This window comes from Lampetra planeri, chromosome 39 (assembly GCF_965212315.1).
Source record: "Lampetra planeri chromosome 39, kcLamPlan1.2.h2, whole genome shotgun sequence".
In the NCBI taxonomy this organism is placed as follows: domain Eukaryota; kingdom Metazoa; phylum Chordata; class Hyperoartia; order Petromyzontiformes; family Petromyzontidae; genus Lampetra; species Lampetra planeri.
The window spans coordinates 8,988,708-9,002,365 of NC_136145.1; the positions used below are offsets into that span (position 1 = coordinate 8,988,708).

Consider the following 13,658-nt stretch of genomic DNA (forward strand, 5'->3'; position numbering starts at 1 on the left):
GAGGGAAACACCACTGGCTTTGAACAAATAAACCCACAGGTGAGCCTAAACTTTGCAAGCAAGTGACCAAGAGTACGAAATAGGCATGGAACGATTCATTACCCCCCCCCCCTCTGCTCCGAGATACTTTGGGATTTCCAGGATATAGGTCGCAATTTGATTCAAGGAGTCATTTGTACCATCTTACTTGTATTGTTTGTTTCATTGTGTTGTCTCATTCAGTCCGTTAGCCTAAAGTTAACATTTGCATATCATTTTCCTAAATCACCTAGCTGATCAATCCGTAGAGCATTATTTCATGCAAGTTTCATGAGCATGAGGAACTGCAATCATTACAAGCCGACAGTAGTTGTCGATACGTTACAAGCAATGGAAGTAAAGCGAGTGGATTTAATCCATCTGTGCAGCACTCGGCATTATCCCCTTCCATGCGTGGTTTGTCCACATACTCTGGTTTCCTCTCGTGTGAAGCCAAACACACACATTGAATTAGTCAATCATCCCAATGCAGGACTCTTCAACAAGAAAGTCTGAAAATCACAGTGAGGCTTCCCTGAATAAACAATAGATATTTTACCTTTTAAAGTTGTCGGGACATAATTGGTGGTGCCAGGTAAAATGTGGACCTCACTAATGCTGTCCAAAGTTAGAATGATTCATATCTCCACAAGATGTGTGTGTGGTTTAAAGAGTTAGCAGTGAAACAAAAAAAGCCATTAACTTAAATGTAAATCCTTTCTTCGTCGGTTGCTGAAGCTAATAATGTAAAACAACTGCTTTAATTTAATTCTCTATTGATTCAAAGTTGTACCAAACGTTCACAAGATCTATTACAAAGACTCTGTATAGCCTAAAAGACTAATTGACATTTGATTGTTTAATGAGAAAAAAATACAGTGGGGCATTTTCTTTTTGTGCTAAGAAAACAAAGGTTCCTGGATTTCTTGTTCCGATTTAACATAAATCAACACGAAATCATAATTCGAGAAGTTGTGGAGAATTTAAGTAAGAACTACATCCCCCCCTCCTCCCCGAGTTGTCCGCCTGCCCCCCCTCATGTATAGCAAAAATAAAAATAAAGCATGTTTTTTTTAAAAGTTGCAACGACATAAGCGGACACTACACATCCTTCGCATCTGTCTCTTCACTTAAACAATACATATAAAAGTTTTTTTAACACATCCCATCAGCCATACAGCCTTTTCAGAGTAAATAATTTCAACAGTATTCCGTCAAATCTTGACTTAAAGCTTTCGTGACTGCACGAATTCATGTTCTTTGAGTCTTTCGGTAGCTTTCCCGCGATATTGTTTCACCTGATGACGATTGCTTCTGTTGCGATCGAAACGTCGTGATATTTTTCATTATTTTTCTATCTACGTGGCTTTACCGAAAGACCCAAAGAATATAAATAGTATTTCGTCAACACAAACTCTGAGCCAGTTTTGACATTCAGCGTCTCATCAATAGTGTCAGGCTCAGCATCTCATCAGCAGATTCAGGTTCAGTGTCGCGTCGCTGAGACACTGCATGTTGAAACCAATCCAAAGTCTACTTGTTTTGAACCCATGTGGCCTCATGTCTGCTTACGTATCGTTACATAAATTATCTGGATTCCCTTTCCATTGCTTTAATAGCTGAGTTGCTACACCTGTGGGGAAAGTGTCTGGCCAGGTTGGGCAAATTTACAAATTGTGCAAGAGTGCAATTACAGATTGGCTATGCGAGCAGTGGTTGTCTCGCTATGTCTGCTTTGACCAAGCAAGTGTATCTCAGATGCTTGAAGTGCCTCCCCACAGTATTAACAATAACTGCATTTATTTGAACTGTACAACAGTCGGGCAAGTAGTATGGGCGATAACTGGAAATATCAAGTTCCACAGTTTATTGTTCATTTTCTACTAAAAAAGTGATATCTTTAGAAGGGCCCCCAAAAATTGGATGTGAAAAACATGCAAACATTCCATTAAATTTCTCCCTGTGATTGTTTAACATGTACATTTTCAAATAACTTTATCTGGATCCTTTAATTTTTTTTTAATCAAGAAGAAATGAAGGCAACTCTAATCACAAGTTTGATTTCAGTCCAGTGAATATTCTCTAAGTGGACTCGTCATTCCAATTGTATTTTCTTTTCTGCCTTGAGTAAAATTTTTCCCAGTGCAACGCTGTTATCTATCCACAATTAAACAGAATTGCATCACATTATTGTCACTTATCACAAACAACAACATACCTCGGGAGATGTTCATTGTTTGTCTCACGATGTTTTTAATTTTGCCATGTAAAACAAATTTTGGTGACAGTTAAATTTCTTCTTTCACGGGAGAGCAGTAGTGCAGTGGTTGGCAGAATGTTTAAAGAACGCAGCTAACATAGGTTTGATTCCGTGCCACTGTTAACATCAGTGGTGTGTAAGATCTAACCTGATCCTGGGTCCCCTTGGTATGAACCAATGCCCTTCATCAACTTGTACTGACCAGTGAGTGTGAAGTAGAGTCAAACAATCCCTATGTGTTAGGGGGTCTTCATCCAAAAGTCGTTTTACAAAGGGTGATAAATTATACAGTGGATTTATTTAATAAAACGTGACCTTTTGGAGTATGTACGATATTGGGACTCAAATAATTTTCACAACAAATCGGATGATTATAACACTTACACGTGGGCTCTCTTAGCCATGTGCATTCAACTTAAATGCTGTGAAAAATTATAACCACCTTTTTAAAAGCAACCATGACAATAATGTCTGTGGTGTATAATATTGATCATTATAGTTTTAAAAAATGTGCATTTCAATCATAGCTATGGAAAGATTATTGTAAAAGCTGTTAGTTTTCTCCTAGTTTTTCTATCAGGTGAAATTCAGCCCAATGATGTCCATGGACAGACTGAAAGTGGCATCTATCAGTGTGATGAAGCAACTCCTCTCAATACAGGATGTGCCAAATGAGTGAAATGTATAACGAAATCGGGGAATGGGGGCATGGGGCCTGGCGCATGCGGCCTCCTGCTGTTCTTGCAACCAGTGAGTGCTGAAATATGTATGAAGCCCTTCTGTTCATGCAATGTTCTGACCTGTAATGCAAGACCCCTGAGGGATGGATGCACCGCTGCTCCTGAGCACTAAAACCCTGCCAAAAGCAGTGGCCACGTGCACGTGTGATGTGAGCGATAAAGAGAGGAGGCCAGGAGCAGGAGCAACGGTGTGGAATGGAAGTGGACAATGGTGGGAATCAATGTAGGTGACTGTGGTTCTTAGGGGAGGGGTGGGGTGGGAGAGGGCATAGACAAAATGTGAGCGAGGGGTAGAGGCTGGTAGGGGTGGGTAGAGGCCTGGTGGAGGCTGCAAGGAGAGGAGGAAAGAGGGGTGTGGGCACAGTTCGTCTCACCTCCTGTTTACCCTTCATGAAGCACGTCTCCCTCTCCTGTTTACTTGACCTCCAAGTTAGCCTCTGAGAGAAGGAAACGGGTAAAGCAGCAGGATTTACACTTTACTTGGAGCTCCCTTCCCCCCTTTCAGAGCACACAGACAGTCGCCACAGGGCTGCACGCTTTTACTGCTCACACTGAACACTGCCAACCCTAAACCGAGGCAGTGCTAAGATTGATGCGATAAGCTTATTCAATCATTACTCGAGTTTACAACTGTGTGTTGAGGTGAAAAAAGGAACCCATAATATAAACATATAGCTAAATTATGGAAAGAAGTCTACAGTTTCAACAGTAGAGCCTCAACAGACCTCAAGCAGCTTTGGCAAAATGTAATTGCACTGCTATTAGCAACTCTGGACATTTGCTAAAATAGCAAAGGTGCATGGTACAAGCAATTGCTTGCTCACACCAGCCTAAAAAGCCCATCTAGAGGATACTTGGCCTACTGTTCCAGGCTGACCAAACATGTTGGAAGGGCTGAGAGCACTCACACTGTGCTCCACCACAACGAGGCGGTTGGGTGGGTGAACGTAATAAACGTTCACCTCTGGATTGCAAGCCCAGTGTGCTAACCATGACACTGCGGCAGTATCGTTGCAGACTGTACTCGACACAAAACACAGAATCTTGATTCACGTTGATTTTATTTTTGGTGGTGGATCACTGTTATATTTGCACGCATTGTAAATCACTTAATTTTGTGGTCGTCTCATTTAAAAGGTGAAAAAAACATCAAATCCGCTGCCTGTTTCTCTTGCAACGCAACCCAATACGTGCAACGGAGACAGGAAAGCGGGCAAAAAAAAATCCCCGCAGGATGCCGAAGCCACACGTTTATTTTTATTTGCAGAGAAACATGGTAAACGCTATGCTCCCAGCAATGCAAGCTTAACACACAAACCAGGTGTGGCTTCCTTTAGCCTTCCATTGTGCCAAGAAACATTAATCATTCTAGCTTCCGTCACAAATGCTGGCATTAATCTTAAACTGGCTACGAGCATGCATTAACGCTTTCCGCGCGTCACCGTGTATTCAGGCTTATGTACATAACGTCCGGCACAGACATATAAATGGAGAAATTTTAAACCATTTGGTACTTTTTTGTGCATCTCTGTTGTGTTTTTCAACTTGATCATCTCTTTTTTATCCCTTCTGCATTAATGCACGTGAATGGTGTTTCATTCCAATCGCTGGTCAGAAGAATTTCCGCAATCTCAGGGTTGTGTGTCCCAGAGGCTTACTGCAGCCAATTTGATTGCAGTTAATTTGTACACTGTAATTACTGCTGTAAAAAAAAAGCCTTGACTGGGAAAGCAATTTGGCAGTTTTACCAACATAATGCGTCAACATCTTTTAGCAAAAATAAATGCACTGTGAAATTTGGTGAATAAATTTAATGGTGTTTGAATGGCCTTGTTAAATATGGAGAATTGGCCCAAAAATACGCTGAAAAGCGAATGACAAAACTGCCAATTATCATTAATGTATTTTAAACATTAACTGCAATTATTGAAGGGACCTTATTGTATGATCTCACTGTGAAACAAAAAATACAAAAATTAGTTCCTGGGTAGTAAGTGTTATTTCCTAATTGCTTATGCCTCAAAAGTACAGAAAGTGGCTGTTATTCCCCACAAACTTTGCTTTTGTGACCAGGACACAAAAGCAAAGTTAATAATCAACTCCATTAATATCACTGTGTAACAAATTGAATCATTTTTTGTTCCTGGGTAATAAGTGTTATTTCCTAATTGCTTATGCCTCAAAAGTACAGAAAGTGGCTATTATTCTCCACAAACTTTGCTTTTGTGACCAGGACAGTGATATTTTGAAATTTACCCATTTTCAATGAGAAAACGTGTGCATTTGTGTCATTCCTTCACGTAAAGTCCTGGTTACAAAAGCAAAGTTTGTGGGGAATAATAGCCATTTTCTATACTCTTTAGGCATAAGCAATTAGAAAATAACACTTACTACCCAGGAACAAAAATCGTGTTACATAGTGGATCCTTATCCAGTCTAAAATCAAATGAGATAAGAAATGAGGTTAAAAGAGAGATTTCATCCCACCTCTGTCTGTAGATTAATCTCTTGTACGAGCGATGAAATCATCGGTGCAAAGACAGAAATTTGACATGTTGGAAGCTTAATTTGTATCTTGATCCTTCACGGTAATTACACCGTAGTGGAATGCATCTCCCGAAGCACAGACATAATCGCCTGGCACTTGTCATCTGGCTGTGAATGTTTTTTTTTCCTCGTGAAAAAAAAAAGATGAGAGAACACACTTTTTTTGAATTATAATGGAGGTGTCAGACACTCTGCAACTTCAAGAATCATTTTTTGTTCTTTCCCGTTTAATGGGCAAAAGAGTATCGGTTTAGTCTTTTTTTTTAAAGGCAGAGGCGCTCCGTGCGGACTTGAATATAGCGGAGGATGATAGGAAGCAGCATCCAAACACTTTATTTATCAAGGCGGAGCTTGACGTCTACTCGGAAGTGAAATCATTACAAAAATAATTAAGATAAACAGAAACTGCAGCTACCACAACACCAGCACATTGAACTTTGTCATGAGGTGCACAAGGGTATGCAATTCACAACCTAAACGGCCCTGAATATGTTAATAGGGCAATGGAAATTAAATAACCCCCCCCCAATACTTTTCGCGTATGTAAATGGGAAGTTAATTAGACAAGAATTCTGGTCTGCTGCAACCCTGGAGCGTTCATAATTAGCAAATCAGTAATTCCCTGGTGAACGCGCACTGGCCTGCTTGCCCATTCTTAATAGGTTCAACAGATCAAAGTGGGAGTCTCAACCAAATTTTTAAAATATATACATTTTGTTAGTTTGTCTGTTAAAAAAATATATATAACACTGCAGACCTCAAAACAGTCCAGGTGCATTCAAGCTCTGCTGCCTCAAATGCGTAACCAGGAAAAGTTATGCGGCCGAGCATGAGAGTGTAGCCAATGTGACTTAACAGGCTACCATTTTAAACACACACACCCTACCAGCCACAGAAATATTGCAATTAATGCATCGTCTAAAATGAAATTCAAAACTGTGCTCTCTTGCAAGCCGCGCGAATTAGTCGGCAAAGTCGCTCTGCGGACCACTGCTCTCTCGCAGGGCGTCGTGCCGCTGAAACACGGCAACTGATAAAAAGAAGTCGCGCAAGGCAGTGATATTTCAGTTGACCTCACCTTGTCGTAATATATCTCATCTGATAGGGGCGCGTCCAAGTCGAGGCCATAGATGTGATCTCTGCAAAGAGAAAGGCACAAAGTTTTATGTGGAAGCTTTACATTTTCTTTTATTGAGCAATTTATTTTGCAGCGAGCTTCTGTGCGGAGCCTCACTTACTAAAACGATCAACTGTGCACGTGTTTGCATGAATACATCTGCACATTGTCACAATTCATGCACGCGAATGTGTGCATGACAGCGCTGTGCTACGTTAAGTGCAATGGCCACAGAATTATTTAACTGCAAAAGAGCCACACTTTTCCACGACTAGCAATATATTACCGACACCCAGGTGATATTTAAAAAACTTTCACAAATGAAAACCCACGTCAGGCTCATGACTGTGAAGTGAAAAGTAGAGGCGTGCATTATGGTGTTAGCCAATCACCCTCCTTACTTATAACGACCTGTTAATTATTTGGTGAGGCTGCTGCATCTGGCAGCGATGCACACAATTGCCATAACAACTCACATTCGTCAAGCACTGCCTTCACATTTTTAGAAAAATAGGCGACGATTCAACCATGGGCTCTTCTAAGAACACACAGAGAGAGGCCTAGGTGCTGTGAATAAGAGCCATTTAAGGAAGGGCCATTACCAAAAACATGACCTAGTATATTGTTTTCAATGCGGTTTCATTGATGAATGTGTTGACATGTTAGCATGTGGATAAGAAGTCTCAAGTGGCATTTTGTTAAACATCATAGGCAACATCGTCCGAACAAGCTAAAAAAATGAATTAAGAAAAAACTTCTAACTCAATACAAATAAATGACAAGTACAGTCCTGTAAAAGCTCTTGCCCTAGTGTAATAATTGTGTAGATGTCTATCAGCAGAATGCAAATGCGTATAATAACGTCTTTTGTTCTTCTCAGTAAATGGAAAAAAAAACCCACACAAGATAACAGAGCATCACAATGCTGCTCTTTATAACTGAGAGAATAAAATAACATTACTAATTGCCCAGCACACAACAAAGTACACAACAAAGGCTCTTTATTTAACTGGCTTGCCCAGTTTGGTTTCGGGGCACTTAGGAAGCAACAGCAATTGCCGAGAGTGCCGCCGTCAAGGGCTGTGGGTGCTCCAAGGAAAACGCTACCCGAGTCTGCTTGCGCCACACATTTGAAACCCACACGCAGTGCACCGCCCATACAAGGCCGCCACCGGCGTATCCCTTGCAGCTGTGCCGGTCCGCACGCAGGCACTTAACAGGTGGAGCGCGGGCCCACCTGTTAACGCACCACGGAGTGCACCAACAAACGTCAAAACGAATGAGACGACGCATTTTTTTTCTCATCTCGCCACACCTGGTATGTACCTGTTACCCGCCGTGTGTGTGTGTGTACACGGTCGTCTTTGGCATACGTCGCAGAAATGTTCAGCAGGTGACATGAGCATAATCATCACAGAAACCCGTTCACTACTCCCCGCTTTGACATAGACCCTGTCCGTGATGATGAATAAAAACAATAAAACTGTGTGCTCAAATCATTTCAACAATTTTCAGCAAAAAAATTATATGGGCCATATATATCTTGCTTTTATTTCAAACAATATAAACCCTCATTTTTTTACGGCCCACAAGCTACCTGTGTAAATATTATATTCAAGCCACCACACACCGTGCGCTCCCATTCACCCTGGCGAGGCAACTCAATTTGCTGTGCACGTAGCATGTCAGCTGCAGTGCTGGTGAGAGGCTGCTGATGGGGTTTGTGGGGGCAGGGGCTCCGGGCGAGGCCAGGGCAGCTTTAAGGAGGCAGCTGGCAACCGGTGTGGAAAGAGCGGGCGATGGGAGGGACTGGGACTGAACATTTGGGCAAAGAGCTCCATCTTATCTTTGCCAAGCAGGGGGAAACAAATGCCCGCACCAAATCTCGGGCAGCTTTAAAGTGCATGGCTGCACCCTGCTCCACCATCCCTCCCCTGCACAGATAAGCTTGAATGGACAGCTCGACAGTATCTCTTGTGATTTTTCTCTTCTCCCCACCCCAGCAAGCCTCCGTTACAAGCGGGAACAGAGCGGCAGTGTGTGAGACCCTGTCACCGCACTGAAGCGTGAGTGTCAGATGCCCCCAAATCAGATTTTTCACGGTGGCATAAGGAGCGGAGTGTGGGGGTGGAGGGGTGGGAGGGAAGGTGGGGATGAGGGGCCTTACGATTGATGTTCCCGATTTCATCAATTTCATTTCCCGCAGCTCCCCGGAGAGCTGGCGGGGGTGGGGGTGGATGGGATGGGATAATTTGAGCAGCTCGGCGCACGACGCTAGATTGCTCACGGCACGGTCAGATTGAACGGTGGCGCCTGCAGCCGGCGCGATGGCGGTGGGTGGGGGGGGGGAGAAGCGCTGGCGACCGGCGCGTCAAGCGAGCGGGCTATCCTGAAAAGCCATTTACCTAAAACACGCGGGCCTCGCTGGACACCCACATGCGAAACGAATCCGAAAGTAAGCGCCGCGGGTGGGAGGGAGGGCGATTAAACACGGGTTAGGGGGCGCGATGGTCACACACATCTGTGAATCCAGTGCTCCAGTAGGTGGGCGTTTGTGGATCGCACAGACCTCGTCAGTGTGTGCACGAGACACCCAACATACTGGACTAGGTGGCTGGTAGTTGGGAGTACAGCAGGTAGGCTCTGAAATTCTGCATGGAATGTTGATAGTTTTTTTTCCTTTAACATGTAGGCTTTCACGACCAATATTATTCATAAGAGGTTTTTTGGGTTAGATCGCATATATATAAATGCATCGTTAAACCCGCCACCACCAGACACAGCCAATAAGTAAGGTTTGTTACGTAAACAAAACGTGCCAATTAGTTACTAGTACGGCACACCGGTGTGTTGGTGAGTAAACCCACAGCATTTACAATTCGAGTACGATGTTTCTCCAGTAATTACGAGCACCATCAGGCGACAGCCACATTTGTGGAGAAATGCTCCTGTTTCGTTCAAAATTACGAAATGTCATGGTGCTGGAATTTAAAATGTTGTGGGTTTACGCTCCAACACATTGGTGTGCTGTACCAGTCATGAATTGGCATGTTTTGATTACGTGACAAACCTTACTAATTGGCTGTGTCGGGTGGTAGCGGGTTTAACGACGCATTCATATTTACGTGATCTAACCCAAAAAAACCTGTTATGAGCAATTTCCTTGTACCCTTTGATTTATTTAAGCGATCTGAATTCCTCGCACGCACAAAAATGCTCGCAACGGACTGGCCAACTATCACAAAGAAGGACACTGCTGAAAAATAGTCTTTGCACTCAGTGAGGGTTTCATGGCTAAATAAAGATTGCATCGTTCATTACGGTTGTGGAACTCTAATTCACCATAAAACATACTTGTCCATCTAGGAGTTTATCTTCCAGTGAGTAAGTTTCGACGGGGGAATAATGCGTGCTTATTCTGACTGCAAAGAACCAAGTCTCTACGATATTCATCCTGAAACAATATATATGACATTTCACCTCGGTCAAAAAACATGTGATCATGTTTTTTTAACCCTGCGAATATCATGGGGTCTGAGCCATTTGGGAATGGTTGTGTAAAAATAAAATTGGTTCACATATGAGGGAGACAAAAGGAGTAATTTCAGTGGGCTTAAGCCATAACCTTTGTGAGGCATATTCTAATGAATTAAAAGCAGTTAAAATGGCACGGATAATTTCCTAGGCTGGAAGTTGTGTGGATATCACATGGTTGACATTTTATTGTGCTTAGTGTGCAACACCATGACATCCAAGCTATTTTTATTTTGATACGTAGACTGTAAATTTCACGAGACAGAAAGGCTTACCAAACCACACGTAATATGGCATTTTTGTCAATGTTTTAAAATCCCCGGCTAATGCTTTTTTTCTGATCCCTTAATGCCCCTTCTTACATGTAAACAAACAATGCGGTAAAAATACATTTTAAAATCCCAGGAGTTGCCAACAAATCTTTTAATCTGTGTGCAATACAAACCGATAGGATACTGTGGATGAAAAAGAACTGACGCAAAATTTAAGTTTATTTTCTCTTCTGCAGAAATTGCAAGTAATCCTATTTCTTTTCTGATTAATTTGAATATCCTCTTGTATACTGGCTATTGGCCCCATTTTCAAGGCGAAAACTTTCCGTGCTCTCTGAGAAGAGGATGCTTCTAAATAGCTGTGTAGATCCAGGATTTAATTTCAGAGCGCCAACTATTGTATGCATATATGTTAACTATAAAGTTGGAGGTGTTGGCAACATTCATCAGCCTGAATGACAGAAAAGGCAGCTGCATTTTCTTGGCAGATATTATTCGTCGGGGCATTATCTTTGCCAAGCTATTTGATAAGTCTGTGGAATAAAATTCTTATATCGAGCATGTAGGAAGTTTAAAAAAGAGTTAAGAAACATTTATATTCCCAGAGTTTTGTATATGCGAAATAAGCCATCACATTCCGTGCTCAACCACGGAGCGAGATGCAATGTCTAAGTGGCATCTACTCGTCCACCAGAGGGTCTGTAGGGAAAATCTAATTGCAAGCTAGTTTGAAATTCAAAGCCTATTTAGGAATTCAATTCGGAGTGGTTACAAGCCACGAGTATCCATTGTTTTTATCCACAGCTGATTACATCAGAACCTTGATGACATTTTATCTCAGACTTGCGCTTTCCCTTGGGCCTTTTAAGCAGCTTGCAGTTCAGGACTTCCAGCACTGTTTACAGTACTGGACAGTGACGTCACTGTTGGGTAAAGGCGCAGCCATGAAATTGCTTGCTCGTGGCACTGTTGGCAGAAGAGCCTCCAGGAAAGGGAAATCTAGAAAACCCCTTTAGAGGCCATTTTTGGCCCGGTGTCTTGCTGGAGGTGGGAGTATCTACATTGTACCCCACCACTCACGACTTGCTGCTTGACTGTGGTGTACTCATTTCACCTGCTGGGTGGATAAGAGGTGGGGGGGGGAGGGGAATGAAGAAACTTGCCCCATTGTTTCAACTGCCGTGCCGGGAGATTACACCAGCGAATTTTGGATTGCAAGCCCAGTGTGCTGACCTGTTACACCCCGGCAGCATATTAGTTAAGAAAAAAATGTATGCTTCACTCAGTGCAGCTGAAGAGCCACATTTTACTGCAATTAAACGATGAACAAAGAAATAAAAAAAATACACCGATAAATATATTTGGTGAATAGGGATATTATTCTGGTTCTTAAATGTACCAGGTGATATCTCTTATTCACAAGTGGGTCTTGGTTGTGTGACCGGGCACAATGACAGTCAGAATGAAGTATAAATCACGTGGAGAGCTGCACTGTTATGTGGAATAACAATGACGCATGCTCAGGATTTGAACAAAGCAGATAAGCCATAATTATGTTCTAGAAAGAAGCTTGTTCCAAATTGAAACAGACATTAGATATTCCATTTTGTAAAATTGGGACTTTATATACCTGGAATTTATTTATTTATATTCCATTATTTTTCTTTAATAAATTCACAGTGCGATTTTGTGCTACCAGGTATTTTATTATGGTAATGAAAAGCAAACAAAATGTGACAACTTACCAACTTTTTCAGTAAATTATTTCATTGCCCGCAGCATGTCGAGCAAATATACTGAGCACAGAGGTAAAGTATAAACGGTCAAAGAGCTAGCGAGGAGAAGTGACCGTGTGAAATTCTGAAAGATTCCCACAAAAATAGTGTGTGTCAGACAAATAAAGTAATCTCTGTAGTTCTTGGCGTGTACACTACATTATGAACATAAAAACCTTTTGAAGGGTACGGCCGACGTGTACACAGCAGACACGACTTTGATGGTAACACAATGCCTTTGGCGATGCAGGTCTCTCACACATTAGGATTTCAACCAACGTCAATGCCGTTACCCCGTGGTGCAGTTCCTCATTGCATGCTGCACTGAGTGCCCTACTGACTTCCACAGGAAGATACAATTGCATATAATACACTCGTGCCTTGTCACATGCTGTGTGGCCATCGATACAACACCCTCAACCGCCACTCCCATCCCCGACCCACCTACCTACCAACCTACACAATAAGCACAATGACCTCTGGGCAAGTTGGATTACTGCACTGGCAACTAAATATCCAAGACTTAATATTACTGCCTAACCTGCTGCAAACTGTCACCCGTGCGACACTACGAAGCAACTTTTTACGTGACGGCTCTGCTCGGCCCAATTAAGCGAGAAGTCAGCCCAGTCTGTCGAGTGTGAAGGTGTCATCACTTTATGTGCGCAGCCAACATCTGCCCGTGCAGCAGCCGTGGGATGACACGCACTGGTGCGCGTGCACTGCCAGCCGGTGCCAAAGTGAGATAGGGCCTCTATTTATCCCCAGAGCTGGTCGACTGGAGGGCTAGTCTCATCATGTCTCCATCCTGTCAGTCCGTCTGGCCAGCCATCTGCGTGCGTTCGTCCACCAAGCGGTCGGGGGGCGTGTGGGGGGCTGGAGAAAAAAAAATCTGAAGTAAAATGATTGAGTGAATACACTCTGGGACGTTTTGGGGTTACGAGCATGAAATAAACATAACACACCACTAGTAATTTTTATAACCACTAGATAGCTCCTTCCTGCTAAATAAAGTTTGAAAGAAATGTTCACGTCTCCAATTGCATTAACTTTAACCGAGAAATTCCAGCTCAACTTTTCACGGATATTTAAATTTTGCATTAGTTCGTGTTCTCAAGTGGGAAAAAAATGTACTCTGACCTTTTCGTAAGCATATTCATACAATGTGGTGGTTTTCACCTAGCAGGCCAAGCACCCTGAGAAAATATGCAAAACTACAAAAAGGTCAGTACACATGTAACGTGTACTTAAATATATATAAGTCTTGCGTTGTCTGTATGTATATATGCCACTCTGTGGGGAGCGGTAGTGTCGCGGTTAGCGCGCTGTGCTACGAAACTGACGGCTCGAGTTCAATTCCCGCTCATGGCCAAGACCAGGTGACAATCATCTTAA

General features: G+C 42.6%; 1 protein-coding gene across 2 annotated transcripts in view; it reads right to left on the minus strand.

Moving 5' to 3' along the window:
* Positions 1-13,658, minus strand: part of LOC144731598 (semaphorin-6A-like) — a 146,721-nt gene that overhangs the window by 62,643 nt on the left and 70,420 nt on the right. For both annotated transcript variants that reach the window (XM_078612772.1, XM_078612771.1), the window contains 2 exons: positions 6,644-6,704; positions 3,393-3,455 (listed from right to left, as the gene is read on the minus strand). In XM_078612772.1, coding sequence (XP_078468898.1) covers positions 3,393-3,455; positions 6,644-6,704 — 124 coding nt within the window. The remainder of the gene's footprint in view (positions 1-3,392; positions 3,456-6,643; positions 6,705-13,658) is intronic.